Source organism: Elgaria multicarinata, chromosome 1, assembly GCF_023053635.1.
Source record: "Elgaria multicarinata webbii isolate HBS135686 ecotype San Diego chromosome 1, rElgMul1.1.pri, whole genome shotgun sequence".
Lineage (NCBI taxonomy): Eukaryota > Metazoa > Chordata > Lepidosauria > Squamata > Anguidae > Elgaria > Elgaria multicarinata.
The window spans coordinates 94,523,073-94,537,810 of NC_086171.1; the positions used below are offsets into that span (position 1 = coordinate 94,523,073).

A 14,738-nucleotide genomic window follows, 5' to 3' on the forward strand; every position below is an offset into this window, starting at 1 on the left:
ATTATTTGCATTGGATATTTTTGGGAAATAACCAATCATAGCATGGAAAATGTTTAACTGACAACACAATACTCAATGGTTCACTATTTAACCAACGGGGCACAATTTAAACAACTGTTTATTGTGTCATCTAAACCCAGTCTGTCTCATAAACACACACACATGGGACAGGAACCAAGAGCTAGACCAAAATGGTTTTATCTTATTGCAAGAATTGAAAAATATTAATTCTCTTTACAACCTTCCCTCCATGCAAAAAGCTCATTCAAATGCACAAAGTCAAACTTCAAATGGCTGCCAGGGTGGACATCTAACAGACCTTATCACAGGATGGCCAACATATGTTATCCTATGAAGATATTAAAAAGCCAAATATTTGGGTTGGGTTCTTCTCTTTCTTCATTGCTCAAGCAAGAACTGGTCTGCCCTGGTAGTAATCATGGGTGCACTATGAAATCACAATTCAGTGTGAATGAAAAATATTAAATTTCCCAAGAATCTTTGGTCAGCTCTGCCGATGCTGCTTGGAAAAAAGAAGTGGCTTCAGAAGTGTTTTTTTTTTTAAAAAAAATCCAACAGATGCTTTTATTAGGAAAAGAGTGTTACTGTAAGAAGCTAAGATGACTTGAACATCAAATCTCTCAAGAGACTGAAATGTACTCACAGAAGCAGGTTCTGGGATGGTACAATGCATATTTTACGATTTTAAGTTTGTCCAGGAGAATCATCAAGGGCAGGGATCTGTCCTTACAAAACAACTGTTATGGGGAAAAAGCAGTCTTGGCCATGGGACAACAGCATCAAGAACAAGGGAGTTTTGCCTGTCCGTTAGGGAATGGGAACTGATCCAGCATAATCACATGGGGTAGTTCAGCACCACATCCTGTTTGGCCAGCTCCAGTAACATAGGGTCATCGAAGAACTTGCTGATGCTCACGTCCTCACTTAGTCCCTGAAGAAAAGTGATGTGATGGAAAGCATTAGTTTACGAAAGTTGACTAGATGAGAGAGTATGTGTGTTCTATTGCAGGACGAGAATTGCAGAAGCCAAGACAGATCAAATCGGCCTCCGATTTAAGACTTACCTTCCTGCGCCTGGTCTTGATCATAAACTCTCTGGCCAGATGGGGGGCTGGCTGCGGCTCAAGGGGTCGAATCACAATGCTCTTGTCCAAGGGGTCACCTGGCACAATCTGGAAAGTAGGAAACACACAGTGTGAAGTAAATAATCTTGAGCCAGCCTAGACATACTTTAGGCCTCATCTAGAGTACTGTGTCCAGTTCTGGACTCCACAATTCAAGAAGGATGCAGACAAGCTGGAGCGTGTTTAGAGGCAACCAGGTTGATCAGGGGTCTGGAAACAAAGCCCTATGAAGAGAGACTGAAAGAACTGGGCATGTTTAGCCTGGTGAAGAGAAGACTGAGGGGAGACATGATAGCACTCTTCAAATACTTAAAAGGTTGTCACACAGAGGAGGGCCAGGATCTCTTCTCGATCCTCCCAGAGTGCAGGACACGGAATAATGGACTCAAGTTAAAGGAAGCCAGATTCCAGCTGGACATCAGGAAAAACTTCCTGACTGTTAAGAGCAGTACAACAATGGAACCAGTAACCTAGAGAGGTTGTGGGCTCTCCCACACTAGAGGCATTCAAGAGGCAGCTGGACAACCATCTGTCAAGTATGCTTTAGGGTGGATTCCTGCATTGAGCAGGGAGTTGGACTCAATGGCCTTCCAACTCTACTTTTCTATGATTCCATGACAAGAGAGGTTACTATGAAAATGGCTGTAGAAGTGTATTGTAAAGGCTATAGAAAGCATTCCACTTTTGCCAGCTTCTCCAAAGCCATTAAGAAGTCCGGAGAAAAAGGGGTCAGGCAAGTTGAATAGGGCTTCTATAGCCAGGGAAGTAAAACCTTCAGAACTCCACACAGTTGTTTATCCCTCGCCCATGACTAGCAAAAGTGGATTAAATTTTTGTAAAAAAGAAAAGAAATAGAAGAATTTATGCAAAATAAGCAAACATGCCCATTTGTTTGGCTTGAATATTCAGGACATAGAATTTGTCTTTTCTTGGCACAGAATATGGGGTACGTGGAAGCAGAATACAATTATTTTGTGTACAAAGTGTATGCAGCTCCAGTTCCAAGCTCTATCTGCCATACATAGGGACAGAAAAGCCTGCCATTGAATAATTGAGTATATGGCAGACTGTGAGTTTGAATGAAAGCTTCAGAAATTTGTAGCAATGGCTTCTTCTACTACCTACTGATAAGTCTTCCATGATACTTACTTGCCAGTGGTGGAAGACGGACAGTGAGAATGCTTGTCCCTGCGTATGTGTTCTGAGGTCTGTCTCAAATCCAAATGAGTCAATAGCTGGGATAAAGGCTTTGATGGTGTACAGAGGAGATCCTGGAATTGGTGCATCTTGGGTGACATGGCCTCTACAAAAGAACAAAAAACTTTAATTTTCTCCTTGTTTGCTTGCCTAAGTGTCCCCTCCCAATGTCAACTCAGGAAAGAACAGGTTGCTTACCTGTAACTGTAGTTCTTTGAGTGGTCATCTGTGCAGTCACACATACGGGCTCTGCACTTGCTCTGAGCCTCGTTTTGGGAATATTCCTTAGCAGAGGAAAAAATGTTTTCGGTGGGAACCCCTCCCTCGCCATCTCAGTGCGCACACTCCAGCATGTTCCCGCCTTTCCCCTCAGCTCCTTGAGACCGCCAGTACCATAAACTCAAGACCAAAGGGAACCAAAAGAAAAAAAATCCTTGGTATCGACGTCAGAGAGACATTGACACTGAAGAGGGGATGATGGGCAGGTTGTGTGACTGCACAGATGACCACTCGAAGAACTAGTTACAGGTAAGCAATCTGTTCTTCTTCGTGGTCTCTGTGCATCACACATATGGGCAACTAGTAAGCAAGGCACTTACTGGGGGTGGGAAGGTGTCAGTGCAGGACTGATGAGAGCACAGTTCTTCCGAAGGAACAGTCCTTACACTACCTTGTAATGGTTGGCAAATGTCAACAGAGTTGACTAGGTTGCTGCTCGACAAATGTCATCAAGCGAGACACCCCTCATAAATGCTGCTGACACTGCTACACCTCTTGTCGAGTGTGCTCTAACATGTATCGGAGGCTCCAGCTTAGAAAATTGATAAGTTAACCTTATCATATTGATGATCCAAGACACCTGCCTTTGATTTGGACAAGGATGGTGAGCACCCATGACAGAGGCGTCTGTGTGAACGGCATGCCTCTCAGAAGGTATGGAAGATGAACCCACCAGGTGACTTGGGTTGGGACGGTGAGGTGATAATGCTTTCCATCCTTGCTTGTACTGAAGTTTCGAAATAAACCAGAATTGGATGGGTCTCATATGCCCAGTCAACAATGGCTAAGGTGGACACCATATATCCTAATAGCCGCTGACTTTTGTATGCTGTAAATTGACGGTTCTTCAGAAGCACCTCTGCACTCTGGTCCAGCTTGACTGCCCTCTTGCAAGGGAGGAATGCCCTTGCACTGTCCGCATTGAGTAATGCCCCTATGAATATGATGGTCCGTGTTGGTGTCAAGGAGGATTTCTTGTGGTTGATAGAGTCTCTGAGGTCCTCTAGTAGATTGAGCACAACTACAATGCTGTGTTGCAGGTCTTTCTTGGACTTGGCCACGAGCAACCAGTTGTTGAGGTACAGGTATACCTCACTGCCAAGAGTTCTGAGGTGGCCACATACCACTGCCATGCACTTAGCAAACATGCAGGATGCTGTGGCCAACCCAAACAGGAGTACTTGGAACTCACAGGTGGAAGGGCCGATGGCAAACAGGAGGAAGCATCAGTGGGAAGGATGGATAGTGATGTGAATCTACACACCCTTTAAATCCACTGATGTGAACCAAGCTGTCCTCTTCAAAAGGGAGAGAATCGTTTGTAATGTGGACATTCTGAACTTCTTGGGTCTGATGAACCAGAATCAGAATCAGTCGGACACTCCCATCCCGTTTGGGCACTGTAAAGTATCAAGAGAAAAAACCCTCTCAGGTTCAAAACACAGGTATGCTCCAAATAGCCCCTTCCTTTAGGAGGGCTCGAATCTCTCGAAGCAAAGATTTCAACAGGGCAGTTGTCTTCACAATGTCAATGGGAGGGAGAGTCTTGAAGTCTATTCTGTAGCTCTCTCGGATTATTGTTAGCGCTGAAGAGTCCATAGTTATCCTTTCCCATGCCTCAGTAAAGTTTGTAAGCTGATCTTGGAAGGGTGGGTGACATGTCCCTTCTGCCGGTATGGAGTTGAAGTCAAAGACAACATTTTGGAAAACTGTCCAACTTCCACAGTTGTTTAAACCTATGGGAGGGAGTCACCTTCTTCTGTTGGTTCTGTCCAGCCTGGTATCAAGACACTCTCTTAAAGTGCGGGCGTTGAAAGAAAGGTTGTTGATGGCGTGGCCATCGGCAGTTCTTTCATGCGTGTTGCTGGTACTGTTGGCCAATTCCCATCTTTTACGCAATGTACTTAGTCTTCTGGATACTGTTTATCAGTCTTGGTATTAAAAACACCCTTGCCATCGAAAGGCAGGTCTTCTATTTGGGATCGTGCCTCCAATGTCAAACCCGCTGATTTGAGCCATGCAAATTGCCTTACTGCGATAGTCTCCATCATAAGTTTTGCATCACAGTCCATTTGGTGTTGCGTGGTGTTTAACTAGAGCTTAGACAGATGACCGGCGTTGGACTGGAACACTCTAGCAAGTTCCCCATGGTTCTCAGGGAGGTAGTCACAAAGTGAGCATATCTTATCCTGAAGGAACAGTTGATAAAGGGCCATTAGCATTTGATAGTCATGCAGAGGCCAGGGCTGCCGATGAGTACAGCCTCTGACAGAGAATATTGAGTCAATGTCCCTGCTTGTCAACAAGTGAGTTATATGACTTCAGGGAGCGAATCTGCAACGATTCCACAATGATGGATTCGGGTGGGGGTGCGAAAACAGGAACTCTGTGTCCTTGTTTTACACTCGATACGTTGATTCCAGGCGCCTCCAGGTTGGTGCCGTTGACGAGGGAGCCACCCATGTCTGTTTTACTGTCTGCAACAACATAGGAAGATAGGGTATGAAGATGGGTGGAAGTCTCTGTGAAAATTACATCACACACTGGCTCGTGGATGCGTTCTGCAGGCTGTTCGGTTTCAACTCCCAAAGCCTGAGCCATTCTAAGAATTTGTTTGGAGAACGAGTCCATGTCCTCCGAAGGACATGCACCATCTTGGGGGCCAACCACATCATCAGGTGACCAAGAGATGGATGGACCAATGGTGTCAAAGGAGTCCGACTCATATTCATCCACCGATGTTGGGGAAGAGGGAGGCACTGCCCTTGTCTCAGCAAGGATGATCTCATCCACCCTCGGAGGGGGTTGTGGCACCTTCCCGCTGCCTTTGTGGGGCCTGTGCTGGGTTTGTCGGTGCAGGCAGTGGTAACCTAGGCAGTTCTCATGGGTATGGGGATCAACACTGTGGTGATCCTGATCTTAAGGAGTGATGGCACAGCAGGGGCACGTATCTGATCCTTTCATAGTATGAGTCACGCCTCTTGCGAGGCTGCCAAGGTTCATATCCATATAAATCCGAGAGTGGATAAGACCACTCTGAACATTGTTCCCAGTCTCTCCTGGGGGAATCTAGACCGGTCCCTGTAGGAGTGGTGATAATCAGGATAGCAATTGTCACATCTCATCTGTTTGTGTGGGGATATCTACGTCTGCGATCCCATGAAGGCCGTCGAAGTTCTGCTTCTCTAGACCTTTGTTGCAGTAACCGAGCATGGGGTGGGCGTGGCTTTGAGGAAGTGCACTGTTGACACTGACTGTTGGTATCAACAGGTTTTTGCCATGGCTGCTCAATATCAATGGCCTCCGACGACCGGTCAGGTAGTGGTGGAGCGTGCTGTGCCGAGGATGAGTGATCACGAATTTCCCCTTCTGAGGTTGTGGAAAGCAGTTCGATGGCCAGTGTGTTCCTTATTATTATTATTTATTTATTTATTTATATAGCACCATCAATGTACATGGTGCTGTACAGAGTAAAACAGTAAATAGCAAGACCCTGCCGCATAGGCTTACATTCGGCAAATGTTTCTAGCACCGGTTGAGGTGTTGTGCTAACAGTGGTTGGTAGGAAGATGCCCAATAGATGTGCTTTCTTTTTCTTCCCATTCACATCACTGGGAAATTTTGCCTTTTTCACTTTTTTGGCCAGTTTTTTTGCTGCTGAGATTGCGAGGGAGCAGCCCGGAGTGGGGGATCCCCTCTTACTAGCGAAGTTGCTGCCCTGGTAGGAGACGAAGGTGAAGACGATGCCATCATCATGGAAGCTGTCACTGGTCGCTTGGGTGGTGGGCGACCTGGGGACCGGCTTGGCCACCATTTAAAGGGTCTTTTTCCAGAGTTCAGCACTGAGGCAATCCAATCTGTGTCTCCTTGTCTGTTTGAAGCATGACTGGCAGCGTGGGCAAGCCTTTACTATATGCAACTCGCCCAAGCAAAGAAGGCACAAAGAGTGTCTGTCAGTGGTGGGTAATTTGATGTCACAGCGGAAGCACTTATGGAATGGTGCCTTCAGGGCCATGCAACAAGGAGAAGAGTCCAGAAAAAATCAAAGAAACATATAAAATTAATAATTATTATTTTAGAAAGTACGAACGATATAACAAGAAAAAGAAAAAAAACAGTAGAAAGAACAGTTAGAGAAAAAAACTCAGCTAGGCAATGAGTAAAAACTAAGATGCCTCAAGAACAACAGCTAGTGCCTCAAGGCACTAGCTATGGCGGTCGTAAAGGAACGGAGGGTTAAGGCAGGAACATGCTGGTGTGCACTGAGACGGTGGGGGAGGGGTTCCCGCCAAAAACATTTTTTCCTCAGCTAAGGAATATTCCTGAAATGAGGCTCAACACAGGCGCAGAGCCCATATGTGTGATGTACATGGACTACAAAGAAGAACCAGCTATATACGACTCAGTCTGTCAAAACTAAGATGACAAGTTTACTAGATAGAAAAGAGGTTGAATTGGAAAGAGACACAAATACACCTATGACACATAGTGTAAAGAACAGAACAGAAATTGGATTTTTGGGATGGAAAATTTAAAAGTGCAAATATTTGTTTTGATGAAGTAGACATCAGCCAGCCTAGGTACCCTAACAAAGCATTATGGGGATAGATCAGATGATAATCTCCAACATCTGGTACTAAGACCAGAATGAGCAGTTACAGAGGATACAAAAAACAGCAGTCCCATTTCCTCCTCTCTCCCTGGTAATGTGTAGAACTGCTAGCTCAAATGTTGTTGTTGTTGTTGTTGTTTTGGGGGAGGGAGAACTTTAACCCTGAAGGGCAAAGGCAGGGCAGTGCACCCTGAAAGATGAACTGCTGCTTTGCCCTTCAGGTAATTAAGTCTCCAGCTGGCAATCAAGCAGTTTGCAGAGGTTTGCAGAGGTGCCACACGTGGGCTTGGCCGGGAAACTAGAAGGGAGCCTGGATTGGTTGGTTTGAATCTGAACTGCTGCTTTGCCCTTCAGGTAATTAAGTCTCCAGCTTGCTGGAGGTGTGAGCCTTCGGCGCGAGCCGAAAGGCGAGAGCACAAGGGCTCTCGGCCTGAGGCTCTCTGCCGTGGGCGCAAAGTCGTCAAGCGGAACTGTTACCTCGGAGGAAGAACCCCAGCTGCGGACCGGTCTTCGCTACTTCTGCTTCAGGACATGATCTCCTACAGCGTTGGGTTACTATTTGGCGATGTGACTGCTTTTACATACCCTATCTGTCTGCTTTTCTCTGTGCCTGCCTTCTTGCTTGCATGCCTGCTACTGGTCTTGGCCGGGCTAGTTCTGGTTAATCCTGTCCTGCACTTGTTTTACTTCTCTGCCCACTTGCTATCTCTCTCCTAAATTTCTTCTCTTAATTCCTTTCTCCTCATATCTGTCCTTATGGCTCGTTCCAATTTCATCTCTCCCAACTTAGTTCCTATTCGGTGTCTCCCCTCTTCTCAGCTGCCTTTTTCGTGTTCCTTATGGAATTGTCGCTCTGTTGCTTCTAAGGCCCCTGTCATTCAGGACTTGTTTATTTCGAGGTCTCTTCACCTCCTTGCTCTTACTGAAACCTGGCTTCCTGCCCATGATACCGCCATCTCGGCTGCCCTCTCTCTTGGAGGACTCTCTTTCTCTCACTCGAGTCGCCCAGAGGGTCGGGGTGGTGGTGTGGGTCTTTTATTATCTGGTCTGTGCCAGTTCCAGCCACTTTCCATTCCACCATCACATTGTTTCTCCTCCTTTGAGGCACATGTGGTGAGGCTCTTCGCTCCATTGCGACTGCGGATTGCAGTTTTGTACCGCCCCCCAGGCTCATCCTCAAAATTCCTCTCTGATTTTGATTCGTGGCTGTCCTTTTTCCTCTCTGATAACTGTCCTACTCTTATCTTGGGTGACTTCAATATCCATGTGGATGACCCTCAAGACGCTGCAGCTCTACAGTTTCGCTCCTCATCTTCCTCTTATGATCTTAAGCTTTGGTCTGATGTACCCACACATTCCCTTGGACACTGTCTGGATCTTGTTCTCACTCGGAATTGCTCTGTTTTGGACTTTTCTACTGCTGACTTTCCTTTGTCAGACCATCATCTAGTTTCTTTCAATATTACTCACAATCCTCCTCCTTCACGTCCCGCTTCTCGCTCTTGTCATGACTTGCAATCTATCAATTATGAGGCTTTTTCTCAGTCTCTAGCCTCCTCTCTTCCTTCTGTCTTTTCGGCTGTCTCCGTGGACTCAGCTGTCTCCTCCTTTAATTCCTCCTTATCTTCAACTCTTGATAATCTTGCTCCATCTACAACTCGGATAGTTCGCCCTTCTCAACCCCAACCGTGGCTGACCTCCTTCCTCCGCTACCTTCGCTCTTGTTCCCGGGCAGCTGAACGCCTTTGGCGTAAGACCAGGGACTGGGCGGACTTTGTCCATTACAAATTTGTACTCTCCTCTTTCTCTTCTGCCATTTCACTGGCCAAACAGCAGTACTACTCAACGTTGATCCAGTCAAATGCTAGGCATCCTCAGCGGCTCTTTGCGTCCTTCAATTCTCTTCTGAAGCCTAATCCACCATCTCTCCCCGCCTCTCTGTCTGCTAATAACTTTGCCTCTATTTTCAATGCTAAAATCCAAACTATTCGCTCTGATCTGGCCAGCTCTGCGCCTCTTCCAGTTCCTGTCCCTCATTTGTCAGTTCCTTCTGCAAATTTCTCTGCGTTCCCTTCGGTCTCAGCTGATGAACTGTCTAGAATACTGCGCTCTTCGAAGCCTTCCACTTGTTCTCGTGATCCGATTCCTTCTCGGGTCTTTATAAATCTTATTCCTGCTATCCTCCCTTCCTTTAATTTTTCTTTGTCCTCTGGTTCATTTCCTTCTGCTTTTAAACATGCTACAGTCTCTCCCATTCTCAAGAAACCTACTCTTGATAGGCTATCTCTGTCTAACTACCGACCTGTCTCTTTGTTGCCTTTTGTTTCAAAGATCCTAGAGCGTGTGGTCTACTCTCGTTGTCTTGACTTTCTTTCTAGTAACTCTGCTCTGGATCCTTTTCAATCTGGATTCCGTCCTTTGCATTCCACTGAAACAGCCCTTACTAAGATTACCAATGATCTTCTTATTGCCAAGTCTAAAGGCCTTTATTCTGTTCTTATTCTCCTGGACCTTACTGCAGCCTTTGACACGGTTGATCATGATCTTCTTTTAGATTCCCTTCATGACCTTGGACTTTGTGGCTCTGTCTATAACTGGTTTGCCTCCTATCTAGCGGGTCGCTCTTTCAGCGTGTTGGCTAATGGCAGCTCGTCTTCCTCCTTTCCCCTTTCAGTAGGGGTTCCGCAAGGCTCGGTGCTTGGCCCGTTACTGTTTTCTTTATACATGTTGTCCTTGGGTAAGCTTATTCAATCTCATGGCCTCCAATATCATCTGTATGCCGATGATACTCAATTATGTCTCTCATCTCCGGAACTTTCTTCTGATGTTCACGACCGTATCTCGGCATGTCTTTCAGATATCTCAGCTTGGCTGCTTCATCGTCGTTTGAAACTTAATATGGCAAAGACTGAACTGCTTGTTTTTCCTCCTTAACCTTCTCCTCATTTCTCATTCTCTCTTACTGTCAATGATGTTACGCTTACTCCGGTCAAGGAAGCTCGTAGTCTTGGCTTTATATTTGATTCCTCGCTCTCCTTTATTCCTCATATTGAGGCAGTAGCTAAATCTTGTCGTTTTTTCCTGTATAATATTGCCAGGATTGGATCATTTTTGTCTGTCTCTTCTGCCAAAATGCTTGTTCATGCACTGGTTATTTCTCGGTTGGACTACTGCAACTTCTTCTCTCTGGCCTTCCTTCTTCTCACATCAGTCCGTTGGTTTCTGTCCAGCACTCTGCCGCTAAGATCATCTTCTTGGCTCGCCGCTCTGACCATGTTACTCCACTTCTGAAATCTCTTCAATGGCTTCCAATTCACTTCAGAATCCAATATAAATTTCTCCTGTTGACCTTCAAAGCTTTTCACGGTCTAGCTCCTTCCTATCTCTCCTCTCTTATCTCACACTATTGCCCTGCTAGTGCTCTTCGTTCCTCTCATGCGCTGCTTCTCGCCTGCCCAAGGGTCTGTACTTCCCTTGCTCAGCTTCGTCCATTTTCTTCTGCTGCCCCTTACGCCTGGAACGCTCTTCCAGAACATCTGAGATCCACAAGTTCAATTGCAGCTTTTAAAGCTCAGCTAAAAACTTTTCTTTTTCCTAAAGCTTTTAAAACTTGATGCTGTTTGGACTTTATACTGTTATACTGTTAGTTTTACCCTACCCAGTGCCTGTTTGCATTCTCTTCCCCTCCTTATCGCTCTACTATGATTTTAATAGAATGTAAGCCTATGCGGCAGGGTCTTGCTATTTACTGTTTTACGCTGTACAGCACCATGTACATAGATGGTGCTATATAAATAAATAAATAAATAAATAAATAATAATAATAATTAAAAATCTTTAAAATAAGTAAAAAGAAGAATTCTCCTGCACCACTTTCTGATTATCTTTCTATGCAAAGTGAGAGAGTGGTGCATTGTTGGGGCAGTGAGTCCTTTGCAGTGGGCAAATGACTTTTAAAAAGCGTTTTACACTCATAGCCATCACTACATGCTGGTGGAGGAAATTGATGGGCAAGAGCTAATGCTGTTGGCGTCTTTGCTGAGAGACGCAAGTTTCTATGTTAATGCTGGTATTTCTCCATTTCTTTTCTAATCAAGCTAAGCAATTATGGCGGAGAACATTTAAAGAAGAGGAGCTAAAATACGTTGCCATTACCTATACTTTGGCTATTGGGCAGTATAGAAATGTAGTAAATAAAATAAAAAATAATATAAAAATATTCTTCATGCAGACAAGGAAGGGCATCCCTTTCCCTCTATTCCTCTTTCTGCACACACATAAATAATAAATGCTGTTTTAACTTTGTTTTGTTTTCTTCTGTTGCAAAAAGGGGAGGATTGTGTGCCCTTCCTTGTCTGCATAAAGAAAACAGAAATTTTCTTAGCATGAATTTTTTCCCTCAGAGCTCCATGGAGGACTTTCCTTTACTTTGGGATGCCACCTGCCCCTGGGCCATGTAGACAGAGTTGATTTGTCGCTTCTTCAGGGGAATGAGCCACCGTGCCCTCCCAGACCAGGCTGGTAGAACAGAAGAAAACTCAACGCCACAACTAAAAGGAGTTAAAGTAAACCTATGCCAATGGCATATGAATATGAACCTGATCAACTTGAAAACAAGTTTAAAAAACAGCCTATAAACAAACAAAGACAAACATGCTGGGCAGTAGTGGGAAACAGCCCAGGAATCCCTGCCTATCTCCCCATGTGTATGGCAGCAGCAGAAGCCATAACCACCCCAAAGTCTTCCTCCTTAACAGAATAATACGCTGGGACCATAGCAGGGCAGGCAGAATGCCCTCGTAGAGCTCTGAAAACAAAAATCCACGTTAAGAAAATTTCCTGTTTTCTCCAGAGCTCCATGGAGGGCATTCCTTTACTTTGGGACATAACAAAACATTACATCTACAGGGTGAGTAAGGGACCAGCATCCAATGCACCAGTACTTTCTGCAACATTTTGCACCCAAAAGCAGCATTGGCTGAAGAAGCGGTGTCAATCTTGTAATGCTTAACGAATGTGTGAACTGATGCCCATGTGGCTGTCTTAGTAATAGGATGGGAAAATACTCTTTAAAAATGGCAGATACTGATGACCCCCTCAGGGAATGACCAGTGATCCCCCAGGTGGATCCTTCCCTAAAGTTTGATAGGCCAGCACAATGCATTCTTTCAACCACCTAGAAGACTTCAACACCTTAGGCCTTAATGTCATGGAGTCAAAGGAAATGATCAATGAATTATTTATTTATAACATTTATATACCACTTTTTTTCCTCCAAGGAACCCAAGGCGGTGTACATAATCCTCCTCCTCTCCATTTTATCCTCACAACAACAACCCTGAGAGTTAGGCTGGGCTGAGAATCTGTGATTGGCCCAAAGTCACCCAGTGGGTTTCCATGGCCGAGTGGGGACAAGAACCGACTTCCAGTCCAACACCTTAGCCACTACACCACACTGGCTCTCAGTGTAAGAAATCCTTCCAAGTGGTACTACAGGTCCTATTAATGGAACTTCGTCTGGAAGACAGAAGGCTTTTAAGAACAGATTCCTGATACCCCAGGTTCAACAACCACTGCCTTTTAGCCTCCAGGCTGTTAGTCAGAAGTGGTCTGGATGAGGACCCTGGAGAAGCAGATCCTTCCTGCTGGGCAGTCGCCACGGATCCTGGATTGATATGTTTATCAGTTCCAGAAACCACGGAAGCATGGGCCAATATGGAGCCACCAGGATGACTTCTGAAGTTCTCTAAATTTTGCGTATCATCTTGGGAAAAGTGCTACTGGGGGAAAAGGCTACAGTTCCACAACAGCATCTGTTCTTGCTGCTGTATGACAAGGGAACCTTGACGAACAGATCCCTTGATGGTTTTCCAAGCCTTCTGGTCAGGATCTGAAAGATTTGAGGGTTGAGAGCCTGTTCAGATTCCTTGAGAGATGCCTGACTCAACCAATTTGTTGTGAGATTGGACACCCGCGCTAGATGTTCCACTGAGATGGACTTGTGGAAAGCCTCTGCCCACATTAGGGGTTTCCGGGCCAACCTGTTCAATGTATTGGTCAGAAACTGGGTCAAACAGTACTGGGTTCAGGAATGCGCCCAAGAGTAGTCAGAGTCTGGTCTAAGGTCAGGTTAGGTCCAGGCAAGGTTCAGGAGCTGATCTGCAAGGAACAAGGGCAAAGGCACGGAAGAACAACAATTGCTTCCAGCACCACTCAGGGGCCCTTGCATGTCTTTCATCAGATACACCATTCATAAAAGAAGGGAGAGGGTTATGCATAGGTTTCAAGAAAAGCAGACCAAATATCCGTATTTTTATCCACTTGCAAGTGGTATCGATATACCAGCTGTTCAAATGTTGATAACGTTAAGTCCTCAATCCATTGCATTATAAGGAGGTGAAGATTTATCCTTCTAGAGTAGTAATATCAATCTTTTAGCTGTAGGGCTCAGAAAATCCATTTGTGCTGACCCTGTGTTAACTTTCAAGAAACTGATAGGTAGTTTACGAGGACATGTACATCATTCTATATTAAAGACTGTTTCAATACAAAGTTTATCCTTATTATGATCTCCACCGCAAAGGGGGGGAACTATTGGGCATTGCCAGAACATATGAACAATCATGCAAATTAGACAAACCCTTATTACAGAGGTATTTAACACCTCTGCCCACAGATCCGTCTGTTCAGAACTGAAATCAGCATCGAGGGTGTGACCTGCTGAATATGTGGGTCCAGAGACCAATTGTGATAGGCCCATATTTGTTATGGATGCCATGAACTCCTGAGCTGCACCTGACAAACTGGTCTCAAATGGAATATTAAAGACACCCAGGACCAAAAGCTTGGGTGATTTCGAGACCAGTTCCGTGAGCTCGGCCAGGGAGTCTGATAGGCAGTGGTGTGGGTAGTATACTAACAGAATCCCTACTTTATCCCTGGTCTTCAGACTCAGGTACACACACTCGATGTGATTCAATTCCCGTACAGGGAGTCTGGTCAGGTTAAGATTATCTTTGTAAACCACAGCTACTCCACCTCCCTGCCCACTTTCCCTCACCTGCTCTCTAACACAGTACCCAGCTGGGAGGGCCAGAGCCCATGTCTGGACCCAGGGATTTCCCATTGTTCATACTTATTATTGCTTTTGTAATTTCTCTGAGTCGTACAGAAGCCATAAGATGTTGCCTTTGCATGGGAGCTTCATCTGAGCAAAAGAAGTATTCATATCCTGCTCCGATATCTTGCTACCTTTACTATTCCACTTCATATAAATTCTTAAAAATTTTAAATTTATATCCATGGGTGAAGTATGCATCATTTTATTCTCATCTTTAATAGTGGAAATGACATTTCAATGTTTTTGATGTTTAAGATGGTGTGCCAAAATTTAACTGGAACATTCCATTTTTACCAGTATGCCTGTTGTAGGCAAGTTAAGGAAGATTTAACTTGAGATGTGAAGGTACCTGGACCCATGTGTAAGATAACTGTGTGATCTGGTT

The 14,738-nt window shown here is 45.0% G+C and overlaps 1 protein-coding gene across 2 annotated transcripts in view; it reads right to left on the bottom strand.

Annotated features, from left to right (window-relative positions):
- Positions 1-566: 566 nt before the first annotated feature.
- EFTUD2 (elongation factor Tu GTP binding domain containing 2) overlaps positions 567-14,738 on the bottom strand; it is a 98,513-nt gene continuing 84,341 nt past the window's right edge. For both annotated transcript variants that reach the window (XM_063132956.1, XM_063132965.1), the window contains 3 exons: positions 2,295-2,448; positions 1,086-1,193; positions 567-952 (listed from right to left, as the gene is read on the bottom strand). In XM_063132956.1, coding sequence (XP_062989026.1) covers positions 857-952; positions 1,086-1,193; positions 2,295-2,448 — 358 coding nt within the window. In that variant the 3' untranslated portion in view covers positions 567-856. The remainder of the gene's footprint in view (positions 953-1,085; positions 1,194-2,294; positions 2,449-14,738) is intronic.